This window comes from Lontra canadensis, unplaced genomic scaffold (assembly GCF_010015895.1).
Source record: "Lontra canadensis isolate GAN:19392208 unplaced genomic scaffold, GSC_riverotter_1.0 scaffold7, whole genome shotgun sequence".
Classification (NCBI taxonomy): Eukaryota; Metazoa; Chordata; class Mammalia; order Carnivora; family Mustelidae; genus Lontra; species Lontra canadensis.
This window is the reverse complement of record NW_022631001.1, coordinates 35240411-35264931: the sequence shown is the minus strand read 5'-3', so window position 1 is coordinate 35264931 and position 24521 is coordinate 35240411. Positions and strand designations below refer to the sequence as shown.

Below are 24521 nucleotides of genomic sequence, written 5' to 3'. Positions count from 1 at the left end.
CCACTCCACCCCCACTAACTGTAAGGGTCCCTCCAATTCACTAGCCGTGAGCTAGTGCTGGGGTGGCTTCTCAAAACATAGGCCTCTTTAAGCCATCCCTCACCTCAGAATCCTTGGCTGGCTCCTTGTTCACAGAGGCACTTCACATCTTTTCCCATCTGGCCTTTGCCGGTGCCATTCCCTCTTCCAGAACAATCTCCTCACCTCCTAGTGAAGAGGTGAATTCCTATCCTTCCTGTGGTTTCCTTCACCATGGATCCCCCCCTTCCATGTGCTTAGCCTGAGCACCCTTCTCCCCAAGGTCAGTGAGGAAACTCGCGACTATGTTCCCATGTCCTCCTCCCCGAATGCTGTTCCTATCCCTACCCCTGTCCTTCTGTGGTGCAGTCTGTTTATTTACATGTCCGCATCCTTCAATGGACCATGGACCTCTCAAAGGCAGAAACTGGGCTGTGCTCGTCGTTATAGACCCATTGTCTTCATGTCTCCCACATGGTAGGTCTTCACCAGAGGAATTCTCTTTGGATCCAAGATTCTGAAACTATTGGTGGAACACTTGCCATTTCTTGTACCAGACAAGATACTAATTCATTTTCTTTATTATATATGCATATAGATATAGATATAGAATATCTAACATCTTCTTTAATCCTTATATCAGTTCTAAAGGAAACCACAAATATCCCCATTTTAGAGGAGAAAATGAAAGTTTGTAAAGGTTTAGGATGCAACCGGCCCAATGGACATGGCTAGAAAAGGAAGAAATGAGGACTTTGAGTCCAAGTCTGGGTTCTGATTCACTACCAATGTTGTCTGAACACCCCAGTGGTTCTTCTGAATTTCTCATCACCCCTGGATTGCAAAGAACATTCACACAGAGATGAGACGGGCAGGCTGGAAACCCAGGTACAAGGCCCACAGGTTGGCCAGGACCCTAGGAATTTCCAGTGGGACCGTCAGTTTGATATTGGAAACCCAGCGATACATGTCCACATTAATGGTTCCATGGGGTGGCGGCATGGCTAGACCAGCACTATTCTCAGACCATGGACGTGGGCCCACACCCACCTCTCCAGGGCTGCCTACCTGCTTCCCCTCTCAGCGCCTTCTCCAGCCTCACACCTTGGATCTCTGAAGCCCTCTGGCGCTCCTCCACCTCCTCCAGTTGCCTCTGGATGGCCTGCAAAGCCAGGATTGTGTGTCACACAGGGACTCTGAAGGCGCAGTCATGTGGCGGGGTAGGGCGGTGCGGGGGGGGGGCTCAGGCTGCTACTTACTTTTTAAGAAGAAGAGGCCCTGTTCTTATGATGTCTCTCCTTGGGTAAGGACCTCTGAATTCCCAAATAACAAGATCTTTTTTTTTTTTTTTTAAGATTTTATTTATTTATTTGATAGAGATCCCAAGTAGGCAGAGAAGCAGGCAGAGAGATGGGGAAGCAGGCTCGCTGGTGAGCAAAGAACCCGATGTGGGGCTCAATCCCAGGACCCTGGGATCATGACCTGAGCCAAAGGCAGAGGTTTTAACCCACTGAGCCACCCAGGTGTCCCCCCAAATAACAAGATCTTGACGTCTCCCTTCTATAGTGTGACGACATAAAGCAAGGAGTCTGTCTAAAAGCTCCATCTGCCCCCATGGAGACGTGAGAATGGTCGTCCTTGACCAGGCCAACCACACAGATGTGCCCTTAGGTAGAGGAGCTGGGCTAGGTGGGTTGTTCTCATGGCTCCCAGACTCTTCCGCGCCTTTGCCTCTGACAACAGTCAAAGCATACGCAGACAGGCAGCAACTACTCAGAGGACGCGGTTCTGGGGGTAAACACAGAGCATGGTCACATTCCATTCTGCCAAGAAGAGCCAGCAGATACCTCCTGAGAAGCTGGTCTGGAGCAGGAGACCCCAGGCCAACTCCCGGGGCTTGGTACACCTTGCTCGGCGTGTCCAGCTCCCATCCTTAGCTATAGACGGTCCCTCTTCTTTCACTGTACCATGGGACTGACACCCAGGGGCCTCTTAATGTGCAAGTGCACAGCGGCTGTTAGTAGCAGATGATGAACACAAGACCCAGTGAGGGACAACCTCATACCCTCCGTAGACTCACTGTTGGTACCAGTCAAACTTGGGTTTGCATTTATGCTCCCAGTGTCCCTACTGGCTATTTCTCTCTTGTCGGTGTTAGGAAGGAAAATGAGGGGAAAGACTTCCCCATGTACATTCTGTGCCCCATCGGTTTCCTCCAGTTTCAAACATCACGCTGCCAGAAGGCGGATCTCACGGCAGAACAGACCTCGCAGCTGGCCGAACCGGGACACAGGAGGAGCCAGCAGCTGTCTGGGCAGGTAGAAAGTATGCGCTCCCCCTCCTTCACCTCACGGCAGCTGTCCCACCCCCTCTGCTCCTTAACTGCACATCTTCTCGGTCTCCCCTGGATTCAGAGGACAGTCACTGAAGTACCTCCAACCCCATGAAGACAAGCAAGCGGGGGTCAGGCCTGAGGGGCCCCCTGGCTCTCCTCCTCCCAGCTAAGGGGGTTCACATCCCAGGGTTTAATGTAAAATCTGAAATCGATGGGAATTCTAGATAACACCACTGTACTTTCATGCCCTCTGTCTCTCTTTTAAAGACAATTCTGTTGTTATGAATCCATCTCTTGATGGCATGACATAGAATCACTCATGGAAGGGAAACACTTAAATGACTTTATGACCGACCATCATGCATTTATGGCTGTATGGTGGTTACAGACTGAATTGTTTCGTGCCCCCCAATTCATATAGTGAAGCCCTAACCCCCCAGTGTGACTGTATTTGGAGACAGGGCCTTTAAGGAAGTAATTAAGGTTACGTGAGATCATCGGGGTGGGCCCCCAATGCCACAGGACTGGAGACCTGATGGGAAGACGAAGTGACATGAGAGACATCTCTCTCTGCAGCTGGGCCCAGAAAGAAGGCAGTGTCTACAGGCCAGGAAGAGAGGCTTCACCAGAGCACAGTCCTGAAGGCACTTTGATCTTGGGTTTCCAGCCTCCAGAACTATGAGAAATAAATTCCTGTTGTTTAAGCCACATATTCTATGCTCTGTTGTTACGGCAGCTGAGCAGACTAATACAGCGGCCGTTCTTTGGAAGCCAAGGATGAAAATCTTGAGGACTAGAAGGGGCTGCTGTGAGCACTAGCAGATGAGGCGCCCAAAGGCTATGGTGGTTCTCATCACCACCTGCGGTCCAGAGGGAGCGGGTAAGGAGGGGGAGTGCCAATCTGCCAAGCCACAGAATGAAGACAGCTCATTCTCTCATAAGGCCATGTTACAATGTTTCAAGGAAAGCTGTTTCAGAAGTTGAGAGGGGACAGAAGGATTTTCTGGGGATTTTCCCTGTCTGTTGGGTGAAAGGGGTGGCTCCCTTGTCAGTCACTGTGAAGGGTAAAGGAGGCTGGGTTAAGAGGCTTCCTTCCTCAATGGAACTACATAGCCAGATAAAGGGGGCAACTGCAGGAAGGAATAGAAAGGAACACTGAATGAATATGAGTGGTCACCCTAAGTCCTTCTGTCCTAAAACCTCGCTGTTTGTCAGGGCTAAGTCTGGGGTCCTCAGGGACGTGGGGAATGCTTTGACTTTCTGTTTCCTCTGCCTGTCTGTGACAGACGAGGGCAGACCCACTGGGGCAGAAATGTTAGTGCTAACAACCAAGACGGGGAATCTATATATTGAAATGCTAGATGCCTGGGTTTGCGACAAACCCTGGAATAGCGACAGCTCCTAACAGCTGTCAGCTCAGCAGAGACACTGGCAGGAAGTCAGGGGAAAGTTGTATCCTCATGGAGGACGAGACCAAGTCCACTGCCAATGCGGCAGTCAGGGCTTGGGATGGTTCCCACGGCCCTGTGTTGGCGGTCATTCCAGGCTCACTTTGTACGACACACTTTTGCAGATGGAAAGGCAATTGGGAGTGGGCCAGCTCTACACCTGGGCTCCTCAGGCCCCAAGGTCCCACCAGGGACTGAGTCAGTGCCTTTAGGATGCCCACAGATCTGGTCATTCAGAGAAGAGAGGCTGAAATTTCCCACAGCCTATCTCCCCCAGTACAACAGAGACTTCCAAGTGGCTTTCCAAGCCATTTGCCGGGTCCCTGACCCCAGGCTCAGTCACCCAAGTCAAGTTTGTTTTCTGACCTGAGCTTTATGAAGTCTTTTCAATTCTTCTTGCTTAACCAACTGTTTTGTTGCTCTCTCCAGCTTCCTTCTTCTTCTGAGCGTCTTCCTTTCCTACAAAAACCAACAGAGAAGAAAAAATGGATGTGAGAGAAATGGGGTTAAAACCTGCCAAATAATGACACAGGCTTCTACTTGCTCCAGCCAAGCTACTGCTTAGCTTCTAGAACGATGACGTCCAGTAGAACTTCTAGCGATGATGGAAATTTCTGTATCTGTGCTAAAATATGCAAGCCCCTAGCCACATGTGGCTACTGGACATTTGAAATGAACTAGCATAAATAAGAAACTGAATTTTAAACTTCATTTCATTTGCATGCATTCAAGTATAAATTTAAATAGCCACATGTGGCTTGTAGGTGCTCGATTGGGAAACTGGTGTGTATGTTTGGGGTTGGGAATGGTGTCTATGTAGATACATAGAAGGGCTTTATAGAGAATTGACTTGGTTCAGTTGAAGAAAGGAATAACACAAAAATTATACTCTATGCAGGTGCTACCATAAGGACCAAGAAGGATGAGCCTGAGAGGAAAACACAGACACACTCAAACATAAACACATACACACACACACATGACATGAAAACCATTTAACAACTTTAAACAATCCTCAGGTTAGGTCTACATTGCTTAATTAAATCTGGGAATAGAGGAATATGTCTAAATATTTCTAATATAAATGTTTCTTGGCTTAAAGTAGCCATAAGATTGCTCCCTTTCCTACTTTATTTTGCTTGTGCCCATATGTCACTGATGTCACTGGATTTTGTGTATGCCTGTGCTTATAAATCCAGAACACTCAAAATCTATTTGAAATAGAAAATAGATAGAAATTGAAAATAGAATGTGAAATAGAAAATAGAATAGAATATTGAAAATAGATGTGGATCTTGGTAGTGTCATTTCCAGGTTTGGAAGACCAGCAAAGAAGAAGAAATGGTATGGCCAGATCCACATACTGGAAAGCAGAGGAGACACTTCTGGTTGCAAAGAGAGCAGAAAATACTGGTGGAGCACTGGGCCCTGGCGCCTTGCAAAGCTGACATCAAATCCCAGCCAAGCTGTGTGAGTTTCGGCCTGCCGCACAACTTTCTGAACTTCAGAGCGATGAAAATGATCGAATGCCTACCTTGTAGGGATGTTATAAGAATTAACTGAGAGAATGTGGGTCATTCCCTTCATAGAATACTTGAAAAGGATAGGGGATAGATACGTAAATACCATGATTTTTATTATTAGTGACATGATTATTAGATCATCGTATTATAAATTAGCATGATTATAATGTCCTAAAATCAATTATTTTTCATATACGTGTGCATATATATGATATACACCCACATACATATATATATCGATACACATATCTATATATATAGATCTCCTACGTATACAAAGTAAATGTTCAATTTGGGCTAGGTTTACTATCATTTTGTCTTCTTGGAGCATACTCATCCACTTTCTACATATTAAGATAAAGATTAGAGCATGCTAGAGATTTCTTTTTAATGCTGGCAGAAATAATTATGAAATTAAAATTTTGTTACAGCTAGCCTGGTGTCTGGGCATTCAGTATCTGTGTTTGAACTGGATGTTTGCCCATTAAAGGGAGTATAAATCCACAAGGGCAGAATGGACCTAACAGGCGTATTCCAGATAATGCCAGAGGAATCCAGGTCCACAATGGAGATCAGAGATTGTGCCTGAAAAGCACATTTGGGCTGCAGGGCCCCGCAGATCCTGGTCATTTAGTCACCCATTCTGTGGATATGATTGGGGAGACCATCATGTTCCTCAACAATCAGCCAACACTGAGGCCTCAGAGTATCTACAGATCATCAGTGAAAATGTTTATCTTGATGAAATTTCATTTTTCTAGAACTTTCCTTAGGATCTAGACCTTTTTCATCCTTGAAAGGAAATTCTAGCTCTCAGAACTGAAACTTATTCCATATTATATCATCTCCATTTCTAGGAGCTAACTTCTAGATTGACTGTCAAACACCCTGAACAGAGGATCTGGGACATTTGGGGGGCAGGAATGGAATCCCACCATTAGACAGCCAGGATCTTTCTGGAAAGGTTAAGGCAGAGGGGCATGGTGGAAACCCTGGTGGTTGTTGCCCAGAGACTGCCTAACTCCATCACAAATATCTCTTGAACTTCCATCATATTAATTTATATAATAAATCCTAGCACGTCGCGAGTGCTACATGGCAGATATTACACAGATTATTTCACATGTATTAGCTCATATATTCCTCGAATTATACTTAATAAATATAAGGCAATCAAATCTTGGCCCAAAATAACTTGCCAAAGATGGCACAATTAGTCATTGGCCAGGAGTTAAGCCCATGTAGCCTGAATCCGGCAACCACATTTTCAGCTGGTCTACACGGCCTTTCCTAGGCCAAATACTGTGCAGGCACATCAAGGACCCCTGCCTTATAGAAATGTCAAGGTTTCCTCCTAAATTAAGACCATTTAATATAATTTCAAGGGGGGTGGCTTGACAGCACCACACCATGTTAACACTTCAAGCAGCAGAGCTGCCAAACGTTTCCTGCTTTATCAAGAGTTAGCAAACCAGAACCTAGAGGAGGCAAGAAAGCCACTATTGCCTTTTATTAAAAGATGTTGACGTAGAAAAGAAGGATGATTTGTTCACAAATGCTCATCTAGTCTTATGATGAGCTGGGCACGGTCCTTACATCCTCAAGAGTGGCAATGACAGCAGAGAGAGGCTAGGAGAGAGGCTCAGGGCGACAAAGGAAAAAGACAAAGGACAGAGAAACGGAGAGATCTGGCAGGACCCAGGACGAGTGCCTGCCCCAGTTTCCCAGGTCCACGCCCGGCTTTGGGAGGGAGAGGGTGGGGAGGACCAAAGCGAAGGGAAGGGGTTCACATCCTGTCTCCAGTTTCCTGAGCAAAGGTTCATTTGAGCTGATGTGAGCTCTGTGCCAAGGGGCTGGAGACACACCTGTAAAGAGAGGAGAAAAACCCTGTTCCTTCAGGGTGGGCCCTTGGGAAGTAGTAAAGAAATAACTTTTGGCCGGCTTCCCTTCCTGTAAGAGTGGTCAGACGCCAGGTGAAGCAGGCAAGCTTTTCCACGCTGCAAGTTTAAGTGCTGACAGGCTCTGTTCTGGGCCAGCAGGAGGACAAGGAGCTACTTGCAAGGCTTGCCCTAGATCTCACAGTCTTGCTATTTGATGTGTTTGGGCTATTCCATTCTCTTCTTCTCCTCGAGTGTTGGAATGGCTGTTAGCATGACTGATGAATGCCTGTATTCATTTGAATACAGACTTAACTCGAGGTCACTGAAAGGGATGAGAGGGACAGGAAAGAAACCCCAGGAATCAACATAACACACCAAATTCATTTGTGTTGAGTACTGAACTAATCAGAGGTGTCCACAGTTAGAAATGAAAAATGCATATATATTCTTTTTCATTTGCATTCCCTCCCTCCCTCCCTCCCTCCCTCTTACCCGGTCTCTCCCTCTCCCCCACCACACACACAGACACACACGCACGTGCGCACACACACACACACACACACTCTTTCTCTCTCTCATGCCATGTCCCAGCCCCCTCCTGACTTGCTCTAAGCTGGGCCGTGGGGAGCTGGAACCCCTGAGTGACTTGAGATGACGCCAGAAGCTTCTAATGCCAGATATGGAAAAGTTGAGTCTAAGTAAATAAATTTGGTTCTCTCCCCTTCTCCTCAGATCCTCACTGCTCCAAAAAATAAACACTGTTAGCACAGTGAACTGCTCCTCTGTTCTCCTGGGAAGCATTTTAGGTCCAACCATTCATCCCTCAGTCCCAGTGAAAATACCCCGGCCCAGTGGACCAAGAAACCAACAGCGAGGTTGGTCATGGGATGTGTCTTCATGTCTGTGACACACAGATGTCTTTAAAGACACATAACAATGTTTGTGTTCTTAAAATCTGTGGGTATGGAAGTTGCTTAAAGTGTTTTCCAGAAATACGGTCATGAAGCCAAGAGGACAGCCATCTCCCTAGCCAGCACGCAGCCAGACCCTTCCACAGCGGGGACCCTTGGAGTACCCACGTCTGGAAGCAACTGCATGGTTCATTTCATAGTTCTGATTAGAATAAACATAACATTTTCCATGCAATCTGCCTCTAGTGCTTCTTAAATGAAGCTGTGTTTCCCCCAGGGAAATATGCATCTGCTTGTTGTAAATTTTTTCGATGGTTTGCTTGTTGGACCACATATTAAACCCACTTTAAGAGCTGCAGTCACCAAATGATTTTAAGTAAATATGTCTGGTTTGTTGTTGTCGTTGTTGTTTTCTGCCGGTTGAAGTTTCTGAGAAAGGCAAGCTTCTAAAAGTTTAAAAAAAAAAAAAAAAAGATCATTCTTGGTGTTCCAGGTAAAAAGCGGTTGTTGTCAGATGCAGTGAAACATGATCCTAATGAAACCACTGCAGCCGGAGTCCACCACAGGTCTGAAACCTGGAGGGTAAATGGCCCCCACAAGCCAAGGCCTTCTTTGGTTAGCCAGGTGTTGTTACCTTTGACCGCAAGGAAGGCTGAGGATGAAACCCTTCATCTGCAGAGGAGGAGTTGCTGGAGGAAGTAGAAGAGGCGGCCCCTGTCACCTGCCCTCGGCTAGGGATGTGTTTGGAACCTGAAATGGGAAGAGAAGAACTCACTGAAATCCCAGCTTCTCTTCCTACCTTGTGCCCCAAAGCTCCTTCTCCCTCTCCCTTCTTACCATCATTCCCTTCCTCCCTGCTCTTCCCTCACTGCACCTGCCATGAGCAGGAGGAAGCAGTACCTGAGGGCAACTGAAAATTTGGCCCTCCATGTTAATTACATTTCTGGGTCCCTGCCAAGAGCTTTGCAGCTCTCCTTTCATATTAAAAAAAAAAAAAGGTATTATGCAGAAATCAATTAATTCCTTAAACACCATTTATATGGTGTGTTGCTTAGAACGCATTCAGCGATGAAATCTATTATTAAAACGCTTGTCTGAAGTTAGCTGAGTTACCTAAATGCTCTGGTAAGGTTCGTTCTGCAGAGTAATTGAATGCAAAAAAGTCCAAGCCAGCTCTTAAACAAATCGCCCTTCTGTGGCTCACAGCATCTGGCACCCATTTTTACTACATGACATCTGCTCAGTGTAAAAGAGCTGGCGTCAGAATGTCTGGTCATAGAAAAAAAAAATCCCAAATGTAATCAGAAGCAAAAGGACGCTAAGCCTGAGGTTTTATCACATAGTCTCATGCAACATAAATATTTCATTAATTATGGCTAAACAAATGCCACTTTTATTTTCCCAACTTGCAGATATTATCACATCATCGAAGTGATGATTCAAATGCCAGGAAAGGCAGTTGAAGATAGGGAGGGCTCGACAATGCAGGACCCAGGGGAGAGCTGGAGTCCAGGAGCTCGGCCAACCTCAGAACAAGAGGTAGATGGTTAGAGGTGGCAAAGGGCCCGGGTTCGCTAGAATCTCTTTGTGATCTGGCTGGAGACCGTGTGAGGTAAAGTCCTCCAGTTGCCACAGGAGGCTTTTATTCTTTTCAGCAAGGACATCTGTCCCTGGACTTCCTCCTGATGCGGAGTTAATGAATGATGTCTCGATGAACCTGCGCTGGATACTGACTGTCACAATGCGTGAGGAAGCCACGAAAGGAAATGTACAAATCTTCACTCTGCCATGACAGCTTATATCTGAATAGAAATACGTGCTGGGCAGAGAGGGAGAAGGAGAAGCAGTTCCATGTGACTCACATTCTCTCCAGTCTGCCTTTTCCTCCCCATAATTTTCAACTATTTACCCCAGTGGGAGAGGCCAAATTTTAAAAAAGAAGGGTAATTTTAACCTCTGGGAGCACATTTACATATGCTGTTATTCAAAGCAAAATAATGCAAAACATCTATATACAAGCACAGCCTCCCCAGGCAAGGAGTTAACTGTTTTCCACTACAATTTGCCAGATGGGGAAGCTCAGGTGAAGAGAGCATCAGAGGGCAGCATAGTAGTGGAAGGGGGCACCGCTGGTGGTGAGCTCAGATTGTCCTCCAAATCCAGCTACTGGGTTACTATGGAGTAATGTAGTCACAGAGTGTTCACTTCTTAGTGTGTGAGCTTGAGGAGCTGACTTCAATTTCCTGAGTTTTTGGAGCTCACAACTTCTGACTTGCAGTATATGGTAAAAGAATAAAGGTAATCGATGGAAAGAGCCTAACACAGTGCCTGGTTCATTGAAGAGGTGTAAATAAATCTTGTCCTCATCATCAACAGTAGCAGCAGCAACTGCCTCATTATTCCCATTGACCCAAATCAACAATACTGTAACATTAGCAACACTGCCTAATTAGCCTTCATTGTACAGAGAAGTATAGTGACCTAAAGTAGAAACTTCCAGAAATGAATATAATGGTTCCACTGAATCTTATTTTGAAATCGAGAAGAAAATATTTCCAAATATACTGCATTTCTTAAACTTCTAGCCAACATTATATATAGTTACCTCTGAATCTCTCCCCGGTTTACTCTTTTCCATCACAGAACCATTGATTCCAGAAATTTACTTTTCAGTTGCAAGGTTAAAAAAGACTTGGCAGCATTGTTTCACTCTGGCTATGATGGAGTGACTGATTCTAGGATTGATCTCCCACCGCAAAGCACTAGAAATCAGGACAAAATATATCATGCAGCTGTTCCCAGACATTAGACAACAGGCAGTGCAGAACTGTGATAAAGGTAAGAAGAGAACCAAATGAAGTCCTACAATCACACTAGCTTCCTCTCTAGAGACACTTTCCAGGCCACAGTGTAGATAGGAGGAACCTAAACAGTGTACCAGGTTCACTGAGTTGAAAAGACAGAGATCAGGGTTTGGGTGAGTGGAGGCAGCTGGAATGTTGGGGGAGGGGGTAGAGGAGAGAGCTATGCAGAAAAATCACGTCAAGAATAAGCACAGAGTCCCCCTTGAGTCTATTGCTTAATAGTAAAGTTTAGATGCATAGAGTGTAACTACATGACGCTGGGCCTGTTACTGTTGGGAAGTTATAGGCTAAATAACCTCTAAAGCTTTTCAGAGGATTGAGAAATCCTCAAGTTCCACCCAGCTAGGGTAGAACAAACTTTGCGGGCATTAGAATAGAGGCCACAGAAGAGTCATACTTTACTAATAAGGATAAAGTAGCCCTAGGGTAAAGGTTATTATAAACTGCCCCAAATAAGTTTAAAAACAACCTTGAAAGAAACAATTTGATCTTCAAATTACCCTACTGTCTGACAAACATTTTTACTGTTTCGATAACATTCTTTAAATGAAGAAACAAAGTCTAGACACCCTACAATGTAATAGTCACCAAACCTAGCAGCCAGAAAGCAACTACTAGATATGCAAAAGAGCAGGACAATGAACTCATCATCAAGAGAAAAATCAGTTAATAAAAGCAGACCCAGAGATAATGAAATTAGCAGACAAGGATTTTTGAAAATAACTATTATAAATGTGCTCAAAAATGTAAAAAGACAGCATGAACAGAATGAGCAGGTAAAAAAATATAGAAAAAGAACCAAATGGAACATATAAATATGGAAAATACAAAATCTGAAATGAAAATTTCACTGGGTCAGCTTAATAGTAGATTAAACATTAGAGAGAAAAATAAGCTGTGAAATTAAATAAGAGCAATAGAGATAATCCAAAATGAAACATAGAGGGGAAAAAAGACTGAAAAACTGAACAGAACTTCAGTGATCTGTGGGATAACATGAGGTGGTCTAAAATACATAAGATTGGAGTGCCAGAAGGATAGCAGGAGATAGAAAAAGTCATTGATGTAATATTGTTGAAAATCACACAGATTTAATGAAAATTGTAAATTCACAGTTCCAAGAAGCTCAATAAACCACAAACAGGGTAAACATAAGGAAAATCATAGCAAGGCTCATGATAATAAACCAGACAGAGAAATAAAATCTTAAAACCAGACAAAGAAAAATGATATATTACATACAGAGAAACAAAGATAAGAATGTGCATATAGACATCTCGTCAGAACCTAAATAAGCCTAAGGGAAAATGAAACATCATTAAAATGCTAAAAGAAAAGTCTGTCAGATTATAATTCTATGTCCAGTGAATGATTCATTTAAAATGAGGGGAAAAATTAAGCCTTTAGGATAATTTGTTCTTAGCAGACATACATAAGAAAAATGTCAAAAGAAGTTCTAAAGCAGAAGGAATGTAACACATGGAATGAAGAGCTCCAGAAAGAGTAATATAAAATAATTTCCCTTTTGGTTTTTAACTTCTTTAAAAGATAATCAACTATTTAATGTAGGATAGTGTGAAATAATAAGAAATATATAATTTGGTCTCTGTCCCTCATTCCCACCAATATTTGGTCTTTGATTCCAGTTCCTGACACAGAGCTCCTGAAATGTTTATCATTCTGAGTGAAGAGTTCCCAAGTCCCCTGACTGCCAACAAGCTGAGAACAACCAGAGAAAATACATCCTTTTCTGGAGCATGTTGAATATTTACTAAATTGGTGCTATGCCAAACCAAAAGGAAACAACTGAAGTCAATCATAGTATGTCTTCTGACAATAGTGAGATTAAGCTGAAAAGCAACAATATAAAATATAACTAGAAAATCTCAAAATCATTAGAAATTATGTAATACCTTTCTGAAAACCAATAAAAGTAAATTGAAGCAGATGGGATAAGAATATGTCATAACAACATAACTAGAATGTAGCTAAAGTAGTGACTTAAGGGAAATTTAGAGCTTTCAGTGTAGACACTGTGCAAAAGAAAAGTTGAGAATCAATGTCGTAAGATCTATTTTAAGAAGCTAGAAAAAGAACCAGCAATGAACCTAAGAATCTAAAAGGAAGAAAATAATCAAGATAAGAACAGATTATGAGAGACGATAAAAACAAAACAGAAATAAAATGGAAAATTAACAAAGCAAAAATATGGTTCTTCAAAATATATAACATTGATGACTTCTAAGAAGAATGATTAAGAAAAAAGAGAAAGAAAACACAAATCACCAATATTGAGGATGAAAAGTCCTCTGGAGTATTCAGGACTCTATTATACAAACTATCTAAAGTTGAAAATTTGGATAAAATGGACAAATTCATTGAAAAACATGACTTACCAGAACTGACATAAGAAGAAATAGAAAATCTGAATACTTACGTATCTATTAAAGAAACTGAGTCCACAATTAAAAACCATCCTACAAAGAAAATACTAGGCTAGATGACTTCGTTTATGTTCAAATGTTTAAAAACCAAATAACACCAGTGTTAAAACAAATAAACATACAAACCCTCTTCCAAAGAATAGGAAAAGATGGAACACATCTTAACTTGTGTTACAAGGCTAGCATAAGTTTGAATCCAAAACCTGACACAGATATTGCAAGAAGGAAAATTTCAGACCACGTAACTCTCATGAACATAACTGCGGAACTACTAAAAACAACTAGCAAATCCAATATAGTGACAAATAAAAAGATGATACACTATGATCAAGTTGGGTTTACTCCAAGAACACAATAATATCATAACATTTTCAAACCTCTACTAAAAAAAAATCAATGTAATTCAGTACATTTTTGACTAAAGTAAAAAAAATGATTATCTCAATAGATTTTAAAAAACATTTGATTAAATTTACCATTACTCATGATAAAAAGTCAGAGTAAGCTAAGAATAGAAGGAATCTTCTTTAATATAATGGAGAGTACCTATCTTAAAAACTTACAGCAAATAATATATTCAGCAGTGAAATATAATCCCTCTGTTATTGGGAGAAAAAGACAACGATGTACATTCTTAACATTTCTATTTAGCATTTTATAGGAAGTTGTAGGCAGAACAATAAGGCAAGAAAGTTAAATAAAAGGTATACAAATTGAAAAGAGAAATGTCAAACTGTGTATTTGTAGACAACATGATTATTTATTTAGAAAATCCTACAAAAAAGCTCTTAGAATAATAAGTGAGTTTAGTAAGGACATGATAAAAAGTTAACGGTGTTTCTTTATATCAACAATGAGCACCTGAAAATCAAAATGAAGAAAGCCATTCCATTTATAAGAGCAACAACAACAAAATGAAATACTCTAGGGATACGTTTAATAAAATATATGCAGAATCTACACACTACAAACTCCATAAGAGAAATGAAAGAAACCCTGGCTAGAGAGATATTCCATTTTCACAAACAGGAAGACTCAGCAGTTGTCAATTCTTCCTCAATTGACTTAGAAATAAAAAAAAATCCCAATCAAAACTCTAGCAGTTTATTTGGTAGAAATTGATAAGCTCATTCTAAAATTTATACAGAAACACAAAAGACCTAGAATAGCCAAAATAATTTTTTAGAACAATACTGGGGGACTCCACTACCTGTTTTCCAGACCTGCTCTAATGCTACAGTGAGCAAGAGTAGAATGCTATTAGTGTAAGGATAAACATATAGAGCAGTGGGAAGAGTAAAGGGCACAGAGACATACCACACGTATTTAGTCAGTTGATTATCGTGAAGGTGTCAGAATAACCCAGTGAAGAAAGAATAGTCTTTTTAACAAGTACTGCTGACAACTAGGTATCTATAGACAAACAAACAAAAACCAGAACAACAGAAACAAGAAACCTTTTTATTCACTATAAAAAGTTAATTAGAATTGGATTACAGATCTAAGCCTGAAAGCCAAAAACTGTAAAGTTCTGGGAGAAAACACAGCAGACATTCTTAGTGACTTTGGTCTTAAAGATTTCTTAAATATAACTCAAATTACAAAAGAGAAAAATTAATAAATTTGACTTCATCAAACTAAAAAATCTTCTATTTTTTGGAAGATGTTGTGATGAAAATAAAAAGACAATCCACTAAGAGAAAAATATCTGGTAAAGGATTTATAGCTAGAATTTTAGGAACTCTGGCTAAATAGAAGACTAAGAATATTGTACATTCTTAGATCAAAAGACTCATTATTCTAAAGCTATCAAATGTCTATAAGTTGGGACACCTGGGTGGCTCAGTTGTTAAGCATCTGCCTTAGGCTCCCGTCATGATCCCAGGGTCCTGGGATTGAGCCCATTCCTGCTCAGTGGAAAGCCTGCTTCTCTCTCTCCCACTCTCCCTGCTGGTGCTCCTGCTCTTGCTATCTCTCTCTCTCTGTCAAATAAATAAATAAAATCTTTTTTAAAAAGTCTATAAATTAATCAATTAAAGGCTATCATTTATAACTGCATCAAAAAGTCAAATACTAGATAATATATCTAATGAAAATAGGGCAGGATCACTACAATCATAAAATATGGACAGAAACTGAAGAAGACCTCAGGGAGGCGTCATGTCCATGGATTTGTTAATTCTCTCCAAATTTATCTATAGATTCAATGTAATCCCAATCAAATGTTCAGAAAATATTTTTGTGGAAATTGATTAACTTATTCTGGAAGACACATGGAGGCCAAGAATAGGCAAGACAATATTGAAGAAGAACGAAGTGGATGGTCTATTCCAGGCTGTGAAGATTTATTATAAAGCCACTTAATGAAAACAGTGTGACTCAGGCACAGGGACAAACCATTCAGTGGAACAGGATAGAAGATCTGAAAACAGACCTGCCTAATTTATGACAAAATATCACAGCAACGACTTGGGAGGTGGGGTGGAGGAAGACAGCCTTGTTAATGAATGCTCCTGAATCAAGTGGATAGCATAAAAAAATAAACATTTCCTCTACCTCACAGAATGCACAAAAATCTATCCTAGTTTGGCAGCAGACTAATCTGTGAAAGGTAAAATAATAAAACTTCTTTAACTGTTATCCAATAGAAATATAATATGTCATACATATAACTTAAAATTTTCTAGTAGCCACATTAAAGAGTGTAAAGAGAAAGAGATGCAATTAGTCTTAAACATATATTTTATGTAGCCCCAAATTTCAAAAATATTATCATTTCAACATGTGGTCCTATACAAATTATTGAGATATTTTATATTATGTCATTCATACTAAGTCTTCAGAATCTGGTACATGTTTTATACATTCCTATTTAGGTTACACTTTTTTAGTGGTTAAAGTCAAATGTAATTCAAAAAGCAAAAATTGTGTTTAATAGAACATTTTCCATTGATTTGCTATTTAAATGGAAATTTCTTAACATTAAATTAAAAATTCAGCTCCTCACTCATACTAGCCACATTCCAAGTGTGAAATCATGGCTACCATATTGGATGGCACAGTTCTAGAAAGTAACTTTATGACTTCAGAGTAGGGAAAGGTCTCATCACTGGGGTATAAAAGCAGCAATAAAGGAAACTATTGATAACTACGGCTGCATTTAAATAAGTAATGTGTGTACTTATAGAAGTTTATTATTAATATTTCACCTTTAAAGAGTGAAAAATTGAGCCTGAGAATGAGAATTACTTATAATACGTATATCTGACAGAGAAGACTTTTGTCCAGAATCTACACAGATTACAAATCAATAAGGAAAGGGCTGTCTACACAGTAGAAGTACGGGCAAAAAGACTTGGCAACAGACCTCACAAGAGAATATCTAAATAAGCATGTGAAAAGTAGTGTAAAATCACTAGCAGGTAAATGCCGATGAAAACAATAATGAGATACCACCATAAAAATGGTGCCATCCAAGCACAAAACAAAACTGAGACTGTCAAGCATTGCAAAGATGGAGGTCAAGGGGAGTTCTCATTTCCTGCTGGAGTCTATACCCACTGGTACAAGCACTTTTGAAAACCGGGGGACAGTACCTATTAAAGCCAATCACGTACATGCCTACCCCACGACCTAACAAGTCCACTCCCCGGCATATACTGACAGATTCTGTCTTCTGAACCGTCTTCTTAGCTGGGCCTCAACCTTGGCCTAGAAACACTGCAGACTCTCAGCATAAACAATTTAGCCCACCCACTTCCTCCTACATGGAAGGAAATAGAAAGAAAAAGTACCTGCCTGAGAAAACTCAAAGGCTGACAAAGGAATTTAGTGTTTGTTCTAGCCCACACCTGCTGATAGGTGGCTGACTACCCTTTTTTGGAGAAGTTGCTAAAAAGGGTTTTATTTTTTTTTTTAAAGGTTTTATTTATTTATTTGACAGACAGAGATCACAAGTAGGCAGAGAGGCAGGCAAAGAGAGAGGAGGAAGCAGGCTCCCTGCTGAGCAGAGAGCCTGACGTGGGGCTCGATCCCAAGACCCTGGGATCATGACCTGAGCCGAAGGCAGAGGCTTTAACCCACTGAGCCACCCAGGCACCCCACTAAAAAGGGTTTTAAATGAGAATCCTTCCTCTGTCCCTTTGAGATGTGTATGTATCTCCTACCACTCAAGGATGTCTTTCTCAAGCACCTGAAAGCCAGTCCTTTGAAATGCAGTCATCGGGAAGGATGGGACCTTTGTCTCCCTGTCCTTATGTGAAGACAGAATCCTAACTTCAACAGTCTCCGCTAACACACGTGGCTGGCCTAATCAGCATTGATGCCCACAGGGCCTTTGTCATTTTTCACTGCCTTGACGCTACCGAGCCTCTGTTCAGCCCTTCCTTGTCCCTCAATCTCCCTGTGAAGCCCCCAGCCACCTCTGTGGAAATCAAAGGGAAGTCCAGTTCATATAGGACTCTCTCTCTTCTGTTGCAATAGTCTATTATTAGGATCCATCCTTAACACTTTTCATAGCATCTGGCTTTATCTTTGACAATAGCCAACAGAAACGATCGGTCTCCAAAGGCTCAGAAGCATTATTCACCCTAGAAAGCAACAGAAAACCCCTAAGTGCCCAGCATCAGATGACAAACAAGTCGTGGCATATTCGCACAAGGGAGTAAAAGGCAGCAAAGCAAAGAAGGAACCGCTGCGGCACGTGACAGCGTGGATCCCCGCCCCCACCCCAATAAGCCGGCCACTGTATAGACGTGCACGTTCTGTGTTGCGGAAGCAACAGGCTCAGATTCAACACCGAGGAGACCCGTTTATTATCTCAGAGTCCGGGTCAAAAGTGCAGGTAGGCAGGGCTCAGCGGGGTCCTCTGTGCAGGGTCTGCCAAAGCTGCAGTGGAGGTGTCTGCCATGCCGGCGTCTCAGGGGCAGCGCAGGGTTCTCTTCCAGCTCATTCAGGTTGTTGGCAGAATTCCGCTCTTGTTAGTTGTAGGAGAGAGGGCCTGTTTTCTCGCTGGCTGCCCGCTGGAGGTCCGTCTTAGCTCCCAGAGGCCTCCTGGCCACATAAGGCCTCTCCTAACATCAGTTTACTTCTTCCAGGCCAGCGGGATCTTATCTTTCTCACCCTGTGAGTTTCAGGAAAGGGCCCCAACCTTATTAAGGGCTCCTCCGATTAGGTTAGGCCTACCCAGGATAATCTCCCTTTTGATTAGCTCAAAGTCAATTGGTTTAGAACTTAATTACATTTGCAAAATCTGGTAACCTAATCACGGGAGTGAGATCCATCATATTCACGTTCCCACCAGAATCAAGGGCAGGAGATTCTACAGGGCAGAAAGCATGAGGTCCTCTGAGAATTCTGCCTACCATAATACTAAACGATCCAATGTTTGTACAGTCAAAAACCTGCGGAAGTAATCCAAGATGATAGAAGTGAGATGGTAAGCAAGCACTTTTGTTGGGAGTCACATATATGTGGGAAGAGGCAATGAGTGTGTGACGTAGCATGACTGTGCAGCTTTCTCTGTGTGTTGCAATCTCATTGGCCACCTGTGTGTGGCCCGGCTCTATAAAAGTTGGCCTTTGCTCTATAAAAGTTAGTCTGTGAGGCAGGGAGGGGTCGCGCTCTCTGTAAGAGGTGTGGCCCTGGCCAGTCGGTTTGATTCCCGATGCTTGGCGCGAAATAAAGTTTTGCTTTACCTTTGCTTTGTATCAGTCTCGCTCCTTTAATCATGGACCCATTATTGGGGGACCCAACACTGGGGACCCAACACTGAGTGCTGGTGATTTTCTGTATCTTGATCTCAGAGGTAGTGGTACAAACATGCACTTTAGAAAAATTCATCAGTTGTGTACTTTAGATTTGTGTATTTGCTGTATATGTTTTATACTACAATAAGGACTTGATGCAAAAATTTAAAAAGACATTGTCAGGGTGCCTTGTTTAATTATATACAAGAATGATAATCTGTGTTAAATTTGTATAAAATTGGCACTGGTAAGTACTTAAAATCAGTTTATGCCCCTAAGTAATTTAAAGAGAAGTTTATGGGGCGCCTGGGTGGCTCAGTGGGTTAAAGCCTCTGCCTTCGGCTCGGGTCATGATCCCAGGGTCCAGGGATCGAGCCCTGCGTTGGGCTCTCTGCTCAGCGGGGAGCCTGCTTCCTCCTCTCTCTCTGCCTGCCTCTCTGCCTACTTGTGATCTCTGTCTGTCAAATGAATAAAATCTTAAGGGGCGCCTGGGTGGCTCAGTGGGTTAAAGCCTCTGCCTTGGGCTCAGGTTGTGATCTCGGGGTCCTGGGATCGAGCCCCACATCGGGCTCTCTGCTCGGCGGGGAGCCTGCTTCCTCCTCTCTCTCTGCCTGCCTCTCTGCCTACTTGTTATCTCTGTCTGTCAAATAAATAAATAAAATCTTTTAAGATAAAAAAAAAATCTTAAAAAAAAATAAAGAGAAGTTTATATATACTGTTAATTTACCCAGAAAGTTTTATTGTAAAAATAATAAAAATTAAATTTCAGCTGATTTATTCAAGTGATCATAAATTCGAGGTATTTCCATTCAAATATGTTTTGGAAGTTTCTCATTTTCAATTAAAATGCTGTTTTCTCTCTCCATTGCTTGAGAGTATACCCACATGTTAAATATGGCGATAGCAATGTCTGTGTGTGTGTGTGTGTGTGTGTGTGTGTGTGAGATTGGTGGGTGGGCTGGGCAGGGGCAGGGAAATAAAAGGAAACTAATGCATCTAATCTGATAGGGTAGGTAAAATCTCTTAGGATACTGACCTAAGAACACCTGCAAGAAACACAAAGCTCTTCCATGAAATGGGCCCAGACACTATTTCCAGAGTTGGTCAGCCTTAACCTAATTCCATTCTCTCCCTTCTCATTCTGCTCCAAACCAAGGAAGTCATACCATTCCCTAGTAAATACAAATGAAGCAGTTCTCCATGAAAAGTCAGGAAAACACATTCACCTCCAGTTACTGTAATCAGCATATGTAAAAGCCATATAAATGTGAAATAAATGAACTAAAGGCCAATCTTGCTAATGAATTTGATACAAAAATATTAAATAAAATATTAGCAAACAGAGGAGCGCCTGGGTGGCTCAGTCGATTAAGCTTCCAACTCTTGGTTTCAGCTCAGGTCATGATCTCAGGGTCCTGGGATTGAGCCCTGCATTGGCTCTTTGCTCAGCTCAGAGTCTGCTTGTCCTTCTCCTTCCCCCTCTGCTGCTCTGCCCCCTCCCACCTGCTCTCTCCCTCAAATAAATAAAATCTTAAAAAAATATATTGGCAAACAGAACAGAAAAGCATATTAAAATAATAAGACATCAGGACCAAATGGTATTCATTTCAGCAATATAAGGATGGTTCAATACCAGTGAATTTATTATGTAAATCATAGTAGTAGTCAAACTATGGAGAAAAAAAATCACACAATCGCCCCGAAGTGTACTGACGGACATTTGATAAAATTCAACAACCATTCATGAGTTAAATACTCCCAATAAAATAGGATTAGATGGCAATTTCCTCAGAGTTTTTAAGTTTATCCTGGTCAACCCAGAAGCCAGCCAGCATCATGCTTAAATGGGAAAACATTCACATTTAATGAGATGCAGTCTCATTAAGGTTAGGAATGTCATAAGGAAACCATATCACCACTTTTATTTAATATTGTTCTGGAGGGTCTAGAAACCAAAGAAACTTAAGGCAACAAAATAAATTGGAGGTATAAATCTTTTAAACAAGAGGTAAAGTTACAGTTTAAAAAATATTACTTATTTGTTTATTTGAGAGAGAGAGCAAGCATGAGCCGGGGGAGGGGCAGAGGGAGAGGGATGAGCAGACTCTTCGATGAGCAGGGAGCCTGATGGGGGACTCGATCCCGGAACCCTGGGATCATGACCTGAGCTGAAAGCAGATGCTTAACCAAATGAGCTACCCAAGGGCCCTAAAATTATCATTATTTATAGATTTGATGATTGCACATTTGGGAAGGACCCAGGAGAGGCTATTGGAAATCTTTTACAAGCAAGGAGAATCTAGCAAAATGGATGGGTGCAAAAGTACTCTATAGAAATCAGCACATTTCAGGTATACAAATAGTAGTAGGAAGATAGATCAAAAGATTCTATTGACCATAGCAATAAAAACTAATATATGGCAATAAACTTAATAAATATGCATGACCTATAAGACACAAGGTTTGAAATATTCTGGGGGCACCATAAAAAAGAGCATAGGGGAAGGCAATTCATATCATACGGTTGTGAATTCTTGCCAAGTTTATTTGTAAACTTAATCCCATAAAAGTAGTCATAGGGTTTTTTGGGTATATAAACAAGCTGATGTTAAATTCATACAGAATATCAAACAAGGCAGGAAGAGCCAGGAAGTTTTTGAAAGAGAGGATCAATCATGGGATACTCTTCCTACCCAATACATACATAGATTTTAAAAGGTATAAATATATAAAGTAACATAATTAAAACAGCGTGGTACTGATAAGTAACAGACAACTCAACAGAATATAATGGATGGTATTGAAATCAGTCCAAGTACAGGAATCTGATGCATGACAAAGATGTCATCTCACATAAGAGAGGAGAAGATGGGTTAGTCACTAAATTACTTTAGAATAACCAGGGAAACAGCTTAAAACATAAACAAAAACAGGGTTGGATCCATACCTCACATGTGATGTTAGGATAGTTTCCTGATGTAAAATTTAAATGTAAAAAAGTTTAAAACAAACAAACAAACAAGACTAAGAGCAACTATAAGAAAATTCTTCTATAAACTTAGAAGCAGCTCTTTCTAAACTATTATATAAAGCCGAGGAGCCATAAAACAAAAAACTGCTTATAACTACTCTATATAAATAAAATTTTTATATGACAAAACCCACCATAAACACAGTTAAACACAAATAAGAAGCTGGGAAAAAATATTTGTAATTACCATCACAAAAAAAGGCTATATTTCCCTTTTGATAGAGTCCTTTCATATGATTCAGAAAAATACCAACGACCCATCAGAAAACTGGACAAAAGACAAAGGTGATAGCTGACAGAAAAGGAAATGCAAATGACTTTTTAACATATGAGAAGATACTCAATCACCTATCAGACTGGTAATGATTAAAAAACAAATGCTGGGTAGCACACTGGTTAGTGCAATTAGGGAAACACCACCCTCGTCTTTTGCTGAACGAGCGTCAGGTGATGAAGGACGATTTGGCAGCATCTCTCAAAATCCCTGGTCCACAGATCCTTCATTCTAGAATTTCTACTTCCAGTACTTCTACATATGCCAAATGGCCCAAGTTCCCAGGTCATTACTGCAGTGCAGTTTACAACAGCAAAAGATCAGAAATAAACTTGCCATCCTAGGGGACTGGCTACCTACCTCCACACCCACACAATGGAATACAGTGCAGCTATAAAACATAAAGCTCTTTATGTGCTAATATGTGATGATCTCCAAAATAAAATTAAAAGTCTAATAAAAAGTGTGTCTAATACGCTAGCGAACTACCTTAATGTGAAAAAGAAAGACTATGTAAATTTGCTCTTATATGCATGAATTCTGTCTGCAAGAATGCCCAAGAAGCTGGTGATCATCATGTCTGTCCTCAGGGACATGACCCGGATGGCTCAGGGACAGGGAAGGGAGATAGGACTATTTATTCTGTGCATTTTTGCATCCTTTTATTTTAAACCACATGAATTATTATCTATCAAAAAATGCACAACACATCAAAGTTTACGATGGGATATAAAGGATGTAGTTAAACTCCAGCCTGTTTGTGCTTATTCTGAGCTTGACTGAAAATAAAGTCTCTTGTTAATCTATGTAGCTTTCAGATTAAGGAACCAAAGAAGGAAAATAATTTTTCACTTGAAAACTAAAGCTCTAAAATAAAAGGTAAATAAGAAAAAAGTTAACAAAAATAAATAAAAACAAAGTTGCTCAGGGATAGGAGGGGTGCCTGGGTGGCTCTGTCAGTTAGGTGTCTGACTTTGGCTCAGGTCACGGTCTCAGGGTCCTGAGATCAAGCCCCACATGGAGCCCCATATTGGGCTCCGCACTCAGTGGGGAGTCTGCTTGAGATTTTCTCCCTCTGCCCCTTCCACCCGCTCATGCTCTGTCTCTCTCTCAAATAAATAAATACAATCTTTAACAAAATAGGGATAGGAAAATCACAGTTTGTTTAAAGCCAGCAAATAAGTATCAACAACAACAAAATAAACCATGTGAGTGTTTAACTAAACTGTCTCTAGGGATATACACCAAAACTTCGGCAAGGAGGAGAGGGGGGAGAGAATTGAAGTTACTTTAAAAAAAAAAAAAAAGATATTGCGGTATTGTTGGATTATGCCAATTCTTCGATGTATTAATTACTTCAATAATTTAAAAAATTACAATCAGATTTAAATATGAAAAAGCCTAAGTTTCCATTGGTAAGAAAACATATGAGTGTGTTTAAACAGTAAATTAAAAAAATATAAGTTTAAAAGAGGCACCGTTTTTTGACTAGTAAAACAGCAATGTTTTTAAAATGTACTCAGTACAGGTGACAGTATGGTGAAAAAGATATTTCAGGCATTAGCACTGAAATATAAACTGGTACCCTACCCTCCATTTAATTCATATTTACAACATGCAGTTGTAAGATATAACACAGAGAACTCTCATAGATCTTTATCCACACTGTTAAAAACAGTTTGTTAGTGCAAATTAAGAATCTTAAAAATATTCACATCTTTAATCCAGACCTCATTTCTTGGAACCTATCCTAAAAGAAAAACAATTCAAAAGAAAGAAAAACCTATATGCATAAAAATGTTCATACAATACCATGTGTAAAATATAAATACTTCCATATGTATAATTTACATATACATATTATCTATGAATTACTAAACAATTGTTTTCTAAATAAAAAATAAATTATTTACTTAATGAAATATGTCCACTACATGCAATACAGCCATCAAACCACATTTGTGTAAACGATGTGCTAACTGTCATAATAGCTACGATATACTGATTTTTAAAAATACAATTCTGGGGGTAAAACTTAGTAAAAGT

The 24521-nt window shown here is 40.9% G+C and overlaps 1 protein-coding gene across 1 annotated transcript in view; it reads right to left on the bottom strand.

Moving 5' to 3' along the window:
• MICAL2 (microtubule associated monooxygenase, calponin and LIM domain containing 2) overlaps positions 1–24521 on the bottom strand; it is a 210019-nt gene that overhangs the window by 20858 nt on the left and 164640 nt on the right. Inside the window, exons 32-34 of the mRNA XM_032853495.1 lie at positions 8750–8865; positions 4168–4260; positions 1087–1180 (exon numbers count right to left, since the gene is read on the bottom strand). Of these exons, the coding sequence (XP_032709386.1) occupies positions 1087–1180; positions 4168–4260; positions 8750–8865 (303 nt within the window). The remainder of the gene's footprint in view (positions 1–1086; positions 1181–4167; positions 4261–8749; positions 8866–24521) is intronic.